The 18,692-nt window shown below is 36.7% G+C and overlaps 1 protein-coding gene and 1 long non-coding RNA gene across 4 annotated transcripts; one reads left to right on the top strand and one right to left on the bottom strand.

The window, feature by feature from the left end:
* The first annotated feature begins 956 nt into the window (after positions 1-956).
* On the top strand, positions 957-7,551 carry LOC124628252 (uncharacterized). Its single transcript, XR_006982662.2, has 2 exons — positions 957-995; positions 7,314-7,551. It is a non-coding gene; the product is annotated as an uncharacterized LOC124628252 (long non-coding RNA).
* Positions 5,510-17,695, bottom strand: polr3glb (RNA polymerase III subunit GL b). Of its 3 annotated transcripts, XM_053681483.1 has the most exons (9): positions 17,574-17,691; positions 17,370-17,442; positions 14,415-14,571; positions 9,299-9,428; positions 8,796-8,864; positions 7,669-7,725; positions 6,622-6,689; positions 6,312-6,428; positions 5,510-6,213 (listed from the first exon to the last, which is right to left on the bottom strand). In XM_053681483.1, the coding sequence occupies exons 3-9, from the start codon at positions 14,532-14,534 to the stop codon at positions 6,127-6,129; spliced, it is 648 nt and encodes a 215-aa protein (XP_053537458.1). In that variant the 5' UTR covers positions 14,535-14,571; positions 17,370-17,442; positions 17,574-17,691; the 3' UTR covers positions 5,510-6,126. The 3 variants fall into 3 exon arrangements, with proteins under 3 accessions (XP_053537458.1, XP_047011980.1, XP_017334971.1); XM_047156024.2 differs by having other exon boundaries at positions 17,370-17,694; XM_017479482.3 differs by lacking the exon at positions 7,669-7,725 and having other exon boundaries at positions 17,370-17,695.
* Between the last annotated feature and the right edge of the window lie 997 nt (positions 17,696-18,692).

Here is an 18,692-nt window from a genome sequence, read left to right as displayed (position 1 = left end):
AATTAAATTTTAGACTGACATTTTAGAGAGCACTCTCCAACACCATCATCAAAACACTAATTGAAGGAATATCCATCCAACCATCCATTTTCCATACCGCTTATCAAACACAGGGTTGCAGGATCGCCTGGAGCCTATCCCAGGGAACTCAGAGCACAAGGTGGGGGACACCCTGGACGGGGTGCCAACTGAGGGAATATTATTTGGAAGAATGGTTTTCATCCCTCCAGAACAGTTTCAGAGACAGAGAATCTGTGCCAAAGTGCACTGAAACTGTTCAGCTCATAGTGGTCTAACTGTTTACTAAGGCACTTTACATGTAGTTACAAGAAAGACGAATGAATCAGCTCAAGAGGTAAAAAGGAGCCACTGGTCTGCATAGGCCCTTGCACATGCTTGGAAGCAGCTCTGAATTTGTAGTGACATTTGATGCACTGAGGCCAGTATGTTTGCTGACCCATTCAAACCAAAATGTCAAACAGGCACCCTGTATGCTGAAGCACACTCTACACCCATTCTGCAGACACATGCACGCACGCACACGTGCACACATGCACACTCGCACGCACGCACGCACACACACACTCATGCATAAAAACACCTTCATGTAGTTGAAATCACATTGTGTAACTGCATGACTTGCAAAATGTGCTGTGTTTACTGTAATTGTAAAAATAAAAAAAACCCTCATAATTTCTCAACATGTATTAAGATTAAGAATAAGTCTTAAATATCTACAAACAAAATAAAATATTAGCAATTCCATAGGAACTTCAGTGTGCCATATACTTGGCACATGTTTCACTGAACAGACCCTTTCAGATATCACACGGGGTTTTCCTTGCATATGATTGGCTCAGAGCTAGAATCACGCAATAGGGTTAGGAAATGATTGGTTAATGTTTTGTTTCATGTGCTCCGTGCATGATCTAATACATAAGCATCTTGGTTGCTGTGGAAAATGGAAGCTTAGTGAAATTGCAGACTATTGGCAAGTAAGTACATACTTCTAAATATGACAATTTAAATATGAATACCTTTTAATAGGGCTTTAACTGTTTCACATCTAATGTTAATTTGCATCTAGGATATGTCATAGCCTATTGCACTTTTGGTTTTATTTTCATACACCAGCATTTCAGGTCACATTTGGAGATTCCATGCTCATAATCTTTCTAGAAACCAGCAGTCCTGAATTCCAGTTCTGGAGACTTATACAGTTTCAGAGTTTCCTAATTCTAAACACAGCTGATTCAGCTCAACAGCTAATCATTGAGTTGGGTTAGGAGTTTTGAAAGAAGGAAACCCCACAACTGGGCGGCGTAGTCTGTCCCTTGCTAAGCTCTGCCATAAACAGTTTTTCTTTACTCCACACTCTTGATCTTTAAGGAGAGATGGAAGGGTTATCCTTCAGTCTAAAAACAACATGCTTGTGAACAATTTGGATTATCCAGGTTATGAATACTGTGTTTTAGTATCATGCCAAACGGATTAGAGTTATTATATTCTTGAACATGTTTTGGCAATTTTTTATTTGGCTTTAATGAAGCACTGCTCATCATTTTGACAATTTTATAATGATCATGTTTGGGTACTAAACAAAACTACACACTCACACACACACACACACACACACACACATACATACATATATATATATATATATATATATATATATATATATACATACATACATACATACATACATACATACATACATAATTTTTTTTTGTTTTACATTTGACCAGATGATTTTTAAGAGTCATGTTTTTGATGGCTCACTCTGTCTGTAGTGGTCAGTGAGGATGAGCTTGTTATATATGGCTAACATCTGAGGGTTGGTGCTGAAAACTAATCCAAGCTTATTGTGTATCTGGTCTAGTCTCCTACAGTGTCAGGCATGAGAACAAACTGTTCTTACAAGCCGCTGTCTCTGAGGATGCCATGACCCACTAATTGAGAGGGAGGCACAAGAAACAAAAAAAAGCTATTTCCAATATACAGTACATTAGTATACTATTGCACAGAATGTTTTTATACTGTGAAGCTTGCAAGGCTAATTGTATCCATGCAGTTTCTTATGGTGTTTTGCTGGTTTTCAGTGTCATAAATAAAAAGTGTAACACCAATTGTAGCAAGATAATTTTTGTGCATCATAGGACAGCCAAACTACACTGGAAAGTGTACACTGGATTCAATGAAATTTGCCAGGTGAGACTCTTTAACCTTCAATGTTCAGTTCATAATGTGTATGCTGTACTGTCAGCTCTGATGTGACTAGATTTAGCTTCTTGAATTTCTTTCCTGGACCAGACACGAATGAAATTAGAGACATAAAATAACACATCTACATTTGCATATCACAAAAAGGAATCCATGTATAAATTACAAAAATAAATGATGTTCCTGCATATAGGTGTGTGTGTGTAGGTGTGTGTAGGTGTGTGTGTCCAAGTGCAGGAGATATAAACAGTGTTCAAGAGCAAACATCAATTACTGAAAAAAATGTTGCTTGAGAGGAACAAATGGAGTGGAGTGGAGAGTGTCATGAAGGACTGCTTTTGTTTTCAGCACACGACCAGTGTTCCTCTCAGAGACAAGCCAAGAGCTGAATCTTAATTAAAGAGGCTGAAAGACAGAGCAACACTTTCTCAGACTTTCTCAGCAGGAATTAGCAAATTGCTTTGTGTACATGTGTTTTTGCTCAGTCATGTGAGGATCTTCTTGTCAATCAACAAATGCAGTATATATCTGTGCGGATTTAACTGCAATATATATATATATATATATATATATATATATATATATATATATATATATATATATATATATATATACATATATATATATATATATGTGTGTGTGTGTATATATATATATATATATATATATATATATATATATATATATATATATATATATATATATATCTTGTATAGTTCATGTTCTCACTTTCATGGTTGGCCTGGGTCAAGTACTAACTGAATATTTAACAACTGATGGTTGTATTAAATGTCAGCACATATCCACATTTTATACTGAACTGCACTATCATAAGGTGAACTGAAAGTGCAGAATGGTGCACTGATATTTGACACTTTAGCAGTATTTGCAGTAGTCAAAGTCGTACTGGAAGTCCTGCTAGGAGACTGTTTTAGATGTCTACGTGCTACACTTGAGCTCGGGGTTAGCACTTGGCTGTACCAGTCCCAGGCTCGTGTATCAGTATTTAGGATGAGGATTTAGACCAGATGCTGAGAAAGCACCATGGACAAATTACCATACTGTCACAGGATCTATTTTGTGCTTTTTTCTCAAAAAGACAAGGCACTACTAAAATTATGCTGATACTCTGGAACTTATTTAAAAAGATTTAGATGTATTAAGAGTGAAGAAGGTTTTAGTTTAGTGGGAAAAAAACCATGCTGGGTCAGTAATGATAGTCATTATCCTCCAGTTGTCAGAGACCCCATGACATGGGCTTTTGAAGTAGTGGCACCAACCATACTGGACACACTGTGTTAGAATTGCACAGGCAAGAACCATTCTGACAAAAGGCTAGAGAGCCAGTGAGGTTTCATAGAAATATGTGCAAAACTAGGCTGCCTACTGAACAACCGAGAAGTTGGTGTCCAGTTAGGCCTCTAATCATTCTGTCAGGTTGTGATGAGCAAGCTTGAGAGATTTTGCAGACGTGCACTGATTCATGCCTCATCCTCCAGCTCTGACCTAGCCTGGCTAAAGTTTCACTGTGGCAATCTTCCACTGAATACGTTTCAGTAGGTCCCTGAATAGAAGCCTCTAGTGAATTCTCAGAAGAGCTCCCACTCTTGAAGAAGAGTCCATGCTGAACTATTGAGGATTTCAGCTTATGTTCATTGGAGGGATTATTAAGTTATAGACTTGCTTTGTTCAAGAACTCATTGGCATGAGGCATTTGAGAGACAAGAATATTAATAACATAATCTTATTTTTTAAATACACATTTGGACAAGTGAGGCTGATTGGATTTGATTCAATTTGTTACAAATAAATTCATGTGAAAATGTACAACCATTCCTTTATTTTCAACCCTAAACGTAACTGCTGTTTTTATATTGATTTTAGAACCTTTTATATACGGCGAGTAATTATTCATTCTAACATATTTAATACACTCTGTGGCCAAAAGTATGTGGACACCTGAGCATCACACACATATGTGGTTTGTAAACAGCCCATTCCAGATTCAGTCCCCCTTTGTTATAATAACCTCCACTCTGAGTGTTGCTGTGGAGATTTTTGTTCATTCAGCCACTAGAGCATTACTGAAGACAGGCACTGATGTCAGAAGGAGGCCTGGGGTGCACCCGGCAGTCCAGTTCCGGTCCGAAGGTGTTCAGTGGGCTTGAGGTCAGGGCTGTGTGCAGACCACTCACGTTCTTTCACTTCAACCTTGGCAGACCATGTCTTCATGGACCTCACTTTGTTCACAGAGGCATTGTCATGCTGGAACATGTTTGGGCCTTTTAGTTCCAGTGAAGTGAAAATTTAATGCCACAGCATACAAAGACATCCTATATAATTGTGTGCTTTCAACTTGTGGCAACCACTTGGGAAAGAACCACATATATGAGTGTGATGGTCAGGTGTCCACAATTTTTTTTATATATGCCATATAGTGTATAGTATTATTCAATATATAATCTATAATTCATACCACATTTTTTCAGATTATAAAATGTTGTAAGATTACATCTAACAGCTCCATAATATAAAATAACTTGAACTGGTGGCTACCTTGTGGTTATGAATAAAACGCACTTCCTCGTGAGACCACAGTTCGCACCCCAGTATTAAATATAATTAATATTATGTAGGTATGTGTATTATTGCTATTCTGCTGTGTCTCTTCAGGTGTCATAAAACAATAGAACAGAGTTTTCATGCTGAATTTTGAATGATATTCATTGTGCACCTGCAAATGGAATGATTAAATTATAATAAATAAAATCTTTATTATTTGTGATAACCAATGTTCCGTTAGACATAGTGAAGCCCCAAAATATCGCATATGCCATGCAGTATATAGTTAAGTGCATGATGTATGATCTGTGAAGGCAATGTCTAGTGGAGGTCAATACTGCAACGAGTGGAGATGAGATGGGATGAGTTGGCAGTTTGCTTTGTATTCAGATTTGGTTTCAAAGCTCTAGTTGATTAGGGTACTGTGTTTAAGTGTTATGGAAACATCTAGGCCACTTTTAATCAACTGAATCACTGTGTTCAAAATAACTGCTTCTGTATCAGGATTCAAACTTAATTCAGCAATAAATCTGTGTTAGTTTAAAGTATTCATTGGTAAAACAAACCTAAATAACCAGACTCAAAATCACTTATTTAAGATTCAAAATTTAGGCTAACTCATACACAGGTGTTTATTACTAATACAACAATCACAGTATCTCCAATTTACTTGAGTGTTGTGTTGGAATCAGCTAGTGATTGTACTCAGTAATCAACTCAGATGTTAGCAAAATACTACATTTAATATTCAAATAACTACATTATATATGGTATAAAACTTTAAAACGTGTACAAATTGTGCTCCTTGATTTCTGTGTAACAATTACCATTACAATGATAAAATGATAAAACTAGTCCAAAATGTCGCTATAAATGAGAAACAAAATATACACATGAGAACTTACCTGCCTATAATTCACTTTAAGAACATCAGGCATGTTCTATATGTATTTTCATACACTCAAAAATGTCAGTCTGAAATACGATTGGTCAAATCCGTGGTGCTGAATATTCAACCAGTTCCTTCAAACAAGGTAATGAGTTTGTGTTACATTTTCATGAAACTGGCTAATTACATTTATAATGTATGTTTTGAAGTGTGCATTTAAGTAAATATCAACTAATTGAATAAAGGTAAAGTAAAGTTGATAATATTTTACAGTGATTGATGCATTCCACCCTAGGGTTGCACTTCATTCATGTCCAAGGTGAAGGGAATTCCATATGTTTCTGTATAACAAACTCAGCTGCCCAAAGGAATCATCAGCCATCCAGCCAGTCCTTAATGCATGGAGGATTCCGATTCACTCGGCTTATCATTTGGGGCTTTGCAGTTCGGCATCAGTAAACAGCCTCATCCATATTGTCATCACTGTCTGCACCGAAATCCTCACCATTATCAAAGTATGACATGATGTAGTCTGTCTCCTGTTTGAATACACATAAAACACACACATACACTAGACTGGAACAGGAACACATCACATACATGATCATTATCCTGTCTGCCACTATGGAAACCTTACCTCTTCAAACTCTTCCTCATCATACTCCTCCTCCCCCTCTGCTTCTTCATCCTCTGTTTTTTTCTTCTCACCCTCTTCTTCATCAGAACTCACCTCCTCCTCTTTTTTCTCCAGTGTCTGAAGGATTACATGTGACAGAGAATTAGTGAAAATTAATTGGTGATTCAGTAACTAATTGCTATTTAGTGGTGAAAATGAATGGTCATTTAAAATGATTTTTCTCTGATGTGAGGACAGATTTAATATGATTTATCCGTGGAACAATAAATAATATGCCAGCTGTTTGCATGATAGGAAAATAGGATACTACCTCCAGTTTGCGGATGATCTCTTTGTCCACTCGTGGCTGTTTGCTGCTTTTGGGAATGACTGCTCTTCCTGAAATAAACAATTCCCAAAAGAAAGACCATGCGTGCTTAGTTCAAGACAGAGGACAGAACAATAACGTGTAAATAGCTTCAGTTAGCATCAAACAGAAGTGAATAGAGGTTGGGAAAGCAAACATGAATACTGACACTAAACAACACTGGAAGAAATGGGAGAAATGACATGCATTTATAGACTGTTAATACCCAATGTGTAAACATTTTGTCTGCTATATGCTCCTTTTCTGAATACCATGTAACTAGAGACACACCAGGTTAGATTGTATGTTTATGCTTATAGAGGTGTTGTACGTGCTGTATCATGTGTGCGAAAATCTTTTTAAAGCAATAAGGTACAGAGCAAAGGTGGATAACAAATGAGCTAAATGAGCTAAATGCATGCTACTCTCTCATTTTTCTGAGAAAACACTGTTCTCTACATCTCTTGTTTTCTGCATCGTTCATTGCTCTGTCTGCAGCCTTTCATTTTGGAGGTGTGTGTAATGGCTCAGAGTGCTGTCTTCCTGATTTCCCCCGAGACAGCAATGAGTCAGAGCCTACCTTCCACACTTAAAGACAAGAAGACAAGGCCGCCTCTTCCATGTGCTCTAATTTATGCCATTTACCCTCTTTTAAGATGCGTGGCTACAGAAAGGCCTGAGTGCTGCAAAAGGACACACAGCTGCAGTGGAAAGCAACTTACAAATTCACACTGCTAACAAGCAGAGGCACTCCACTTTTTCAAAGGAAATGTATTTAAAGACTGACATTATTTCTCTCTAAAAAAGCTCTGTGTGCATTATGTCCTCTGTGGCCTGTGAGAATGAAGCAGAGGCTCAACTTTGTCACACATCCAGTATGCAGTGTTACCGTGGTGTGGCTACAGATTAGGAATTCTCTCTGAAGAGCAGAAAGCAGAGCTGCTAATCAGCCTGATTCTGCATGCGTGGAATTGTTTATTCAGGATGTTGTGCACAATGCAGCTCACTAACTCTCGCTCGGAGGCCTTTTCACCCGCACACGCAGCTCCTTCGGCAAGCGCTTCCAGTCTTTAGGAGAAGAAAAGAAATATTTGGAGTATTCGAAAAACAAAGCAAAGTAAAAAGAAACAAGAAGAAATACATTTTAGTAAACTGATGTGAGCAAAAACAATAGGAAAGGTGTTGGGGCTGTTCTCCAATGATCAGATTTAAGGGGAAAACATCTGATCTGAGATCTTAACATGCTCAAGATTGCCTGAGAACAACTTCTGAAGCTAAATAATAATAAAGGGAATAAGAGGAATATGTGAAGAGGCTACAACTGAGCCCACAATTGACAATGCACACCATTCACATGTGGGCCTGGAGAAAAAAAAATCTCCAAATTAATGTTTGTATCAATCAGTGTAACCAAGATTGCAGAGTGCTGGAAACCTTATACACCAATTTCCTGAAATGATCTGCAAATGAGTGAATATTCTGCAAATATTTTACTTGTCCTTTTAAAGTTTTATTACTTTCTAATTACTGTTAATATATTATGACTATTAATATATAGGCTAATATATTAATAATCTGAATACTAACACACTGTTCATATATAGGACTATTTACACAGCTCGCATCCTCAAGAATACATACTGTAATGTTTATTGTGTAGAATTTATAGTGCATGAAATATAGTGTTAAATTGTTTATGGTTTATTGTCTGTGTTTATGGTCACTTCTCCAGTTTGTCACTGTTTCATGTTATTACTGTGATTACATAGAACTATATTTTATTCTTAATTATTACATCTGACTGTGATGAGAGGAATGGAAATATAGCCTTGACTTGACTCGACTATTAAGACAGTAGATAAACAAATATGCAGATCTGAATGTGCTTGTATTGCAGTGCAGTTTGCAGCAGCCAGAGCTTTGCTGAAGATAAGGCCTTTAATTAGTGTGCAGAGAACCAATCCAAGCATCATGGTAATTTGTCATTCAATTAACGGTGTCAATTCAGGCTCCATGGGAGTGATGATCTAATGGAACAAACCTCAGTGACATCCCTTAATAACACTGCAGACCAAGTTCTAGTTGAACATCCAGCTCTATCATGTTACGTAAAGAGCATTCTGAAATAAAACATGTACCTGGACTCCATTCAATGGTGTTGTCAGATGGTTCCACATTCTGGTATTTGTCAGAGTAACGCTCCACATCTGCCAAAAGAAATAAAATCTATTAAACCACCTGCCTTTTAAAATAAATAATACAAATATAGACAGGATAACAATGAATAAAAAATAACTGCAATGTACACTATACTACATGACTATTTTCTGTGTATAAAATACATTTTGTATATGTATTTGACAAATTGTAAATAGAGCTCTTCAATAAAGTTTAGTGTGCCATCATGAACCAAAGCTTTTACTGCAGCAAAAAAAAAAAAAATCACTAAATAACTAAATAACTGTCCACACAATTCAGGTCACTAACCGGTGCCATCATGAAAACTGCACCGTAGAATGACAAGATTTATAACTTCAAAACCTACCCCCTGAAAATGACTTAATTTCTGCCTAATACTTTGATAAAAGGATATCTGATGTACTGATCTGTAATATATTGCTGAGTGAGGAGATTCAGTGACCTTTCTTCGGTGCAGCAGGTCGTATGTAGAAAGGCAGAGTCTTCATGGCTCCTCTGAACTCCTGCTTCAGAGCTAGCATATATTCTGCTTCTTCTCCTGTCTGTAATGGCACTGGCTTGTGCTCCAAGGGCTTTCCATTTAAAGCAAGATGACAGAAAAAAACCCATAGTTATTTAAAGTTGTGCAGTTAACCATAACAAAAAAAACAGCTGGAGGTTAATTGGCAACAGGTCAGTAACATGATTGGGTATAAAAAGAGTATCTTAGAGAGGCAGAGTCTCTCAGAAGTAAAGATGGGCAGCGGTTCACCAATCTGCAAAAAATTGCATCTACAATTTGTGGAACAATTTCAGAATAATGTTCCTCAACATAAAATTGTGAAGACTATGAATCATCTACAGTACATAATAGCAAAAGTTTCCGAGAATCTGGACAAGGGTGAAAATCAATATTGCATGCGCGTGATCTTTGGGCCCTCAGGCGGTGCTGCATTAAAAACAGGCATGATTCTGTAATGGAAATCACTGTATGGGCTCAGAAACACCTCCAGAACTCATTGTCTGTGAACACAGTTCGCCGTGCCATCCACAAATGCTGGTTAAAGCTCTATCATGCAAAGAAGCAGCCATATGTGAACATGATCCAGAAATGCAGCCGTCTTCTCTGGGACAAAGCTCATTTAAAATGGACTGCGGCAAAGTTGAAAACTGTTCTGTGGTCAGACGACTTGAAATTTGAAATTCGTTTTGATAACCATGGACGCCATGTCCTCTAAACTAAAGAGGACTAAAAAGGAGAGGGACCATCCAGCTTTTTATCAGCGCTCAGTTCAACAGCCTGCATCTCTGATGGTATGGGGGTGCATTAGTGCCTATGGGCAGCTTGCACATCTGGAAAGGCACCATCAATGCTGAAAGGTATATACAGGTTTTAGAGAAACATATGCTTCCATCCAGATTCCATCCCATCTTTACTTCTGAGAGACTCTGGCTCTCTAAGATACTCTTTTCATACCCAATCATGTTGCTGACCTGTATGGGCTCTGCCGCTGCGATGGATCTTGTTGGGAAACCAAATGTTACATCGCGATCTGGGAACATTTTGGATTCATGCCTAATGAGAGAGGTGAACCAATAAATTTGGATGAAATCATATGTTGGCTTTGTGGGGAAAAAAAATAAGTGTTAAACGGGCAAACACTAGCCTACAAATCTCAGGAGCCACCTCCAGGCATGCCACCCAGCGGCGTTTAAAAATTTTTTTTTTAGATTTGTAACATATTATTTAGGTTAATGTCCTACTGGTATTTCTTTCAAAGTTTTATAGGCTTGTGGTATACTACACTTGCAAAAGAAATAAAGTATTTGTCTGAGAAACGTGCAACTGTTTCACTTCTTCTCCTCTCCCCTTGCGGGTCAATCACAATACTGTATCCCACAGCGCCCTCAGGCTGGTTCTAACTGCAATAACACCACACATCAAGGCTGTATTGAGTTATTTCACTGACGGCAGCACTAAAATAAACACGCAAGTTTTGTTACGAAACAAATGTCTGAGCCTCATTTAATTTTTTTTAGATTTAGGTTTTTATTTCATTTAAGCCTATAAAATTATATATATTGTTAGTATATCATATTATATTATATTATATTATATTATATTATATTATATTATGATATGATATGATATGATATAAATTTAACCGCTCACCCCGGTAGTTTGATCATTAACCACTGCGGTGGTAAAAAGCTGCCACTGTCACAGCCCTAGTAAGAATAGATTTTAGTCTTATGGAAAGGCAGGCATATACTTCTGCAGTGTTACATTTGTCTCTGTTCTTCCATGACATTTTCTTCTGTTGCTGAATCTCAAATGGCCTGCCCTACATGTAGTGCACTACTTACTGTGTACAATGGCATAAGTACTGAATAAGAAGTAAACTGGGATTCGACCTAATTGGTGTTGGTGTTGGTGTGGCATAAATAAAGAAACAATATTCACCCATGAAGACGGTTGATGAGGATGGTGTCTGGATATTGATGATTTTATTGTGCACTTTGCATAATAGTCATTTTAAGACGTTACATACTGGGATAATTGTTTTTATATTGTGCAAAAACATTCTATCTCAGGTTCTGTATCCCATCCAGTCAGACACATTTATTGCATCTTATAGCATTATATTATAACATACTGTTTTATTGTGCAGCCCTAGCTTCCAGCATGCAATGCAACCTCATTCTCTTTGCTTCCTTTCAAATTCAGTCTGCTGGAGGACTGAGACAAACCAGAAATTGTGTCATTGTGTAACTATTTATGGACTTAAACCAGACACTGACTCATGGCCTATATAGTATATGATTTAGAGGTACACAGATACGTGAGACCAGTATCTGTCGGGGAGGTGGAGGGGCTCCAAACATTCCCATTAGGAACAGCATTGCAGTTATTTTACTAAAAATACACACAGTACTGTACAAAAGTCTTATACACCATACATTTTTTACATACATTCTGTCTTGCCTTTCTATTTTATGCCTTTCAGTAGAAAATAAAAAAATGACTACAACTGAGTTGATCAAGTAATAGACCACATTTCTGAAAAATCACTGCCTGGGATTTTACCTGTAGATAGTAGAACTGAAGCAAGTTCTCTAAGAAGCTTGGAACAACCTATCAGCCAGTTTCCTGGGCAAAGTGTACTACAGTCCATGCAGTAAAAAATGCTGGGTTCTTTAAAATACCTGGGTTGAGCGGGTTGACAACTTTTGCTGAGTTACTTTATATTAAGTTTATGTTAACCTTTTGGTATTTAACACATTTGCCATGAGAACGCAGAGTTTGGTGTAATTCTGCTAGAACATGATAACACCCCAGGATTTGGGTCAGCTTCTTCTGCTGCAATGTCACTGGAGACAACACAGAGCAGTGGCGAATTCTCAGGAGAGAAATCACTATGCACCTTATTACTCACTTTATCCTTTGTGTTTTCGGATTTAATGTGTGACGTACAGTAAGTTGGTCCCAAAATATATACAGATAGTTAACATTGTGTTAGATGAAAAAGAGGTGTAGCCAACATTAGTTTTGTTTTCTAATAGCACTAGTCAGGTTACTTCTTTTCTGACTGCTTATAGCAACGAGCATTGATGCTGTAATTTATTTTTATCTAGCAATGTCACTTGAATTTACAGGAGTTTGATAATGTTAGTTAGTCAGCATCAGCACAGTACTGTTTTTTTTATCCCCCTCTCAGCCGTGACCAAAGGAATTCTGACCTTCTGCATTATTATTTGTTTGTACCTGCCTGCATAATTTTCTAATTATGTTAATTGGTTCTATTTCCTAAAATATAAACAAATTAGCAATTTAAACCACAGAGACCCTGAACAGGAGAAAGAAGCAATTACTGAGGATGAATGACATCTCGAGACCCCTGTGTCATGTCAGTCTCATGATACCACAGATGTGAGTCATGTAGTGATTAAATGGTGAGAACATTCCCATCACCAGGTGGAGGTCAGGAAGCCTCTCATCAGTGATCAGATCCAGTCACCAGACTCCCTACTGAGAGAAATGTACTGCCTTGTTCTTTGCTTAGTAGTTTATGTATTTTACTACTGTCAGTGGTATATCTAATTTTGTGAGGTTTAGGTGATAATTTGTTGATATGTTTATTAAATATTTATTATTTTTAAGTTTTGTAATATGTTGTGTTTATCAACGTTTAATTATTTGTATTTCTTACATTATATGTAAGAAATACGTTATATGTCCTGCCATTCTCAGCTCATAAATACTTATTTTGCTTAATTATTTTATAAGCATAGTATAATTGTTTCATTTGATATATAACTCAAATTACATTGTACAGTTTATCCTGCTTAATGTAGTTCAAAATAAATAAATATGTATTTTAAACAAATGCATAAAATGAAACAGGTTTATCAAAAAAAAAAAAAAAAAAGATGTGTTTTGCCCCAAACTGCATCTTTATTTCATTCATTCTTATGTGTTGATCCACACCATATTATTGCTGTGTCCTAATTCACCTGTGCACTAAAAGTATGTAGTTTTTTCTGTGAAGAAAAATAGACTCATGGAGGGGTTTTTTTTGTTTTGTTTTTAAATGCATTATTTTGCTGTGGCTTTTTTCAAAAAGATTTCAAAAAGAAAAACTACTTGAATTGGGTGATGCACGTGATGACGTCACATGAGGCATTTTGGCCCAAATCTGCAAAAAATCTGTGATAATTGTGAAAAATTGCAAGCACCTCCGAATGTTGCGGAGTTTGCTTGATTTTGTATTAATTCCTGCGATCGAAAAATCGCAAAATCCTGGAGGAACTGACTAACATGTCATGCAACAGAAGAGAATGTTGTTACCTAGTTATGCACAGTGTCACTGTAAACTACTCCTAGTTGCATTTCAGCTTTTATTCATTATTCCTTATATAATTTATATTATATCATTTATGATATATTTTTTATTTATAATTATATTTAATGTTTAACATTTAAATTCTTATACTTCAATACTGAAGATGCTTCACCGACATTACACTCGTCTGCCGTGTTTGTATGTTGAAATCACAAAACTCCTCCTCCTTCATGCAAGGAGCTGCAATATTAACTAAAAAAGTGTCCACGGATCCACACATTGAAAATCTACAGGATATAGTAGACCGCCCAGGTACCTTTGCTGCTGAAATGATGCTCATTTCAAAATACTATGATTTGGGACGCACTAATTCTAATCGGATATTACACTAATAAATTGGATACTATTAAGGAAGGATAGTAGGCGAATTGGGACGCAGAATATGTTTTTCGTAATGAAGCCACAGCTGCACGGGCATATATCTCATAATCTATTTCCAGTGCATATAAAACCATTTTATGGCCTTCAACCAGTTGAGATATAATGCTCACTCCCAGTCCTAGGCAGTCACACTTGTATTTGCCAGATACAGCTCAACTCAAAACCGTAATCAAGATTCTGTGAAATGCAGTGCGGGTGTTTCTGGATACTCCAGAGTCACACTCAAATGCAGACTGCAATAAAGTAAGACATATGTGTATGTAGATGCAGCATTGTGCATGACATGTAACTCACAGGAAACAGTGGTGTGGGCTGGACAGTGGAAGGTGGAAGGTTCTCTCCTTTGCCTATTCCCACGGCCTCCACAGGAAAACTGAGCTGAGCTCGTCCTCTGCTGCGCCCTCGTCCTGCCATTCTCAGTTCATATTCCGCCAATATCTACGTGCAGCTTCTGAAAATGGACCAAAGATGTCATGAGAGTGTAACTCAAGAAATATTACAGGGTGTCCAAAAAGTCTGGAAACAATGGGAGTCAAACTACATATGCGTGATGTTGTATTTATTATTTACCTACTTATTTATTCTTATTCTTTTTTTCTGTACAGGTGAAAAATGTCATTAACATTGGATGAAAAGGTAAGAAATAGTAGTGCTTCTTTGGACTTCTTGGTACTCTCATTGGTTCCTGACTTTTCAGACACCCTGTAGTGTAATTACATTATATTGTGAGGTAGAAATTAATTTAAAAGGAATTCCAGAATTATTGGCACCCTTCAAAAAATGGACAAAATTATTACCTATATATTAACATATAATTCTTATCAGTTCCTCCAGGATTTTGCTAACACAGAAACTAATGCAAAATCAAGGAAATGCTGCAATATTCAGAGGATTACTGCAAAATTACCGCAGATTTTCCGCAGATTTGAGCCAAGATGTGTCATGTTCCATTCATGTGAGTCGAACATGAGTACAGCTAAAACAATTTCATGCAATTGCAATTTCGCCAGTTCAAGTAGTTTTCTGCGAAAAAGCACAAAAAACTCTGCAGACTGCATCACAAATTTTGAAAGAAGCCGCAGTAAAATCAAGCATTTTGGGCCCCAACAATCACACACACACACACGCACAAAAACCTCAGCGAAATCTTGTACAGACTGTCCAATGCTTCATCCCATCAACAAGAGAAACTATTTACCTTAAAAAATTGTTATAAAATTACTGATACACCTAAAGAAATTTTTAAATTTTGGAATAAAAAACTGACATCCTTTAAACACACGAAATATGAGATTGCACACAGAAAATCGTCTTCTGCTATTTTGAGGATGACTTTGGGAGGCAAAAAAAGAACACAGAGATCGCATTTCTGAATTGAAGAGTTTAGTTGATTCTTAAAGTTGTTTCATTAGACAAATACTAGATGCCACTTCTATCACAGAAAAGTGTTTAAGGGTTAAAAATAAGAAGCGGTTTTGGATAGCAGGCCATAAAATGCAGCGCCTGAACTAAAGAAATGTATAAAATGAAACAGGTTTATCCAAAAAATATATATATATATTATGTGTTTTGCCACAAACTGTATCTTTATTTCATTCATTCTTATGTGTTGATCCACACCATATTATTGCTATGTCCTAATTCACCTGTGCACTAAAAGTATGTAGTCTTTTCTGTGAAGAAAAAAGGACTCATGGAGGGTTTTTTTTGTTTTTGTTTTTAAATGCGTTATCTTGCTGTGGCTTTTTTCAAAAAGATTTCAAAAAGTTTTCAAAAACTACTTGAATTGTGTGATGCACGTGATGGCGTCACATGAGGCATTTTGGCCCAAATCTGCAAAAAATCTGTGGTAATTGTGAAAAATTATTAGCATTATCATCTTCATCATCATTTCAACAATTGCCAGGAGTTCAAGAGGTTCAAGAGGAGTTCAAATATATATATATATATATATATATATATATATATATATATATATATATATATATATATATATATATTTTTTTTTTATACATAGTATATATATACATATAGATAGATAGGTAGATAGATAGATAGATGGATATAGATATAGATATACATATGCACTCTTACTGCCACTACCAAAACACTAAGCATTATTCCTGTGGAAATATTCTGTTTTGAGGCCCGGTTTAGAAACTGTGGTTAGGTATTGACCCAAACTTTTTTTAAATTCAAAGATAGGGAAAATGATGAGAAAGATGAGGAAATTGAAAGGAAAGAATAGGTGAAGACTATTCTTGTGACAGGGAAGATGATGGAAACAGCACTGGTGATAAATATGAAGATGATAATGCTAATAAAGGTGAGGCATGTTCAGGGCACAATAAGCAGAATGGTACAGAAGAAAGGAGGGACGAGGATTATTCTTGTGACAGGGAAGATGAGGCTGGGGACAGGAACACTGCAGATAAAAATGAGGATGAAGATGAAAGTTCAGGGCACAATAAGCAGAATGGTACAGAGGAAAGGAAGGACCAGGATTATTCTTGTGACAGAGAAGTTAAGGGCTGGAAGTGCTCCCTATGTAAATAATTTTGAATTCCTTTGGCTCCCATCCACAATCTAAACATGTACATAAATAAATTAAAAGAAAACAAATAAAATGTTTTAAATATTAAAACATTCGTGGATCATCAGTTCTTTTAATTATTTCATTAATCTGACATCTATTTTTTGAAGAAAACCATTCAATCCAGTACGGGTCATTTTGACCCCTTTATGCATCTGTGAAGTTTTTTGTTTTGCTTCATGCGTCCATGGGTTAAATATCAAAACTCTAAAATGTGTGAGTGATACCTGTCACCTAGTTAAACAATTTACAGTTGGTTGTGTGACTGTAAGTCAATCCCTTCAAATGCTATTGAGCTTTAAATGATGGTATATTTTGTGTATGAGCCCATGCAGTAATTAAATACATGTCAATTTTACATATGATTTAATAGTTTATTTTGTTCAATATCAAAAATCTAAAAGGTGTGTGTTATATCTGACACCTACATGAACACTTTACAGTTGGTTATACGACTGTAAGTCAATCCCTTCAAATGCTATTGAAGTTAGAATGGTGTTTAACAATGTCGTATGTAACTTCAGAGACGGTCCCTTAATTTCCGCATATCCGCGAATATCGAACGTCCGACGTCAAACCGACTTTATTCTAGAGTAATGTGTACAGATCAAAGCAGCAGAACAATACATGCAGGTGAAGTACACGTCTGAACTTACTGTTAATGTCAGACGCTCCTGGAGTCTGACTTGTACAAACTCGTCTTCAAGTACAAAAACGAAACAGAAAAACCTATACAGAAAGAAACTATACAGAGTTAACCCGGCTAGCTAAGCATGCTAACTAAACTGTTGCGGTACTGCCGCAGCACCACTTCAGCAGGTGGTTTTAATAATACATGCAAATTAACTTGTGTTTATTACATGGTTATAACTAAAATCTGCCCGAACAGCTGAGGCACAAAAACAACGAACGCATAAGTCCGGTTACGAAGTTCCGCGCCACACAACGTAAACAAACTGCAGAGCGGAAGTGGACCGAGAGGCCGCTCAGCGTGTCAAGCTGCGTCCCGCCCCCAAACACCACAGCCAATCAGAACGCCCCGTTTCCTTCAAAAAGTGTGCGGTGCAGTAGTCTTCTTCACAAACACTCCAGCCTCATGCATGTATGAAGAGTGGAGAAACTGCAACTCATCAACTTCTGCAAGCAAAAGCATGTAAATAACTAACGGTTGAACGTTTTCTGTTATGCTTCCAAACATGATATTACAGAGTCCCGCTGGTGCCATGACTTCTTAATAAATAAATAAATAAACAATGCATGGCCATTACTTACTAACTCTCAGTCATGACTTAGTAAATCACTAGAACGAAATCATTAAGTCGTGGCCACAGCTTAGTGGCTCCAAGATGAAACAAAAATAAACCAAAAAGAAAGCCTTGGTCACAACTTTATCACCTTCTCGTTACTAAGTCCATTAAGAGCTATTAGGAGGCCTTTCAGCTCTTAAACTCTTAGGGCTATTTGGCACGTCCAGATTCCTCACACTTGTAACGACATATCAATATCATTAATTTCACTGCAGTTACTGAATCATTCATATAACTACTGAATAATAAGATAATAACTGATTAATAAGCAGGGAGATGATGGGATTAAATATTATTTAGGTAGCCTCAGAGGCCAGGTGCATGTACAGTCCTTAAAACATATCAAATGAACAAAGTTCATGTACAGTAAAGAGCACGTTTGGATATGGATCAGCCCGACAGAATGGTGGTGTTTTCTCATTTCACACTGCTGTCATGATTGGAAGTATTGTATAGTATAACAGAAGAATATTATGTTAGAACTCACTTTTGTTGGCAGACACATAAATAATATTTTTTAAAATAATAATAATACAATTGTTATAATTATGCCAATCAGTCTCGCCATGATTTTGAAATCGCAGTAATTAACGCATAATCAGGCAAATTCTGCAATATTCAGAGGAGCTTGTAATTTTTCAAAATTACCGCAGATTTTCCGCAGCTTTGGGC

The sequence above is a fragment of the Ictalurus punctatus genome, chromosome 1, assembly GCF_001660625.3.
Source record: "Ictalurus punctatus breed USDA103 chromosome 1, Coco_2.0, whole genome shotgun sequence".
In the NCBI taxonomy this organism is placed as follows: Eukaryota; Metazoa; Chordata; class Actinopteri; order Siluriformes; family Ictaluridae; genus Ictalurus; species Ictalurus punctatus.
Note: the sequence above shows the minus strand (reverse complement) of the source record. Positions and strands in the feature narration are given on the sequence as shown.

Bases quoted from the DNA above. Each gene is read 5' to 3' on its own strand.
- polr3glb (XM_047156024.2), bottom strand. From the start codon at position 14,534: ATGGCAGGACGAGGGCGCAGCAGAGGACGAGCTCAGCTCAGTTTTCCT. The intron at 9,429-14,414 runs GTGAGTTACATG...TTAAATGGAAAG, and splicing joins AGCCCACACCACTGTTTCCT to CCCTTGGAGCACAAGCCAGT. The intron at 8,865-9,298 runs GTCACTGAATCT...TTCTTTTGGCAG, and splicing joins ACCTGCTGCACCGAAGAAAG to ATGTGGAGCGTTACTCTGAC.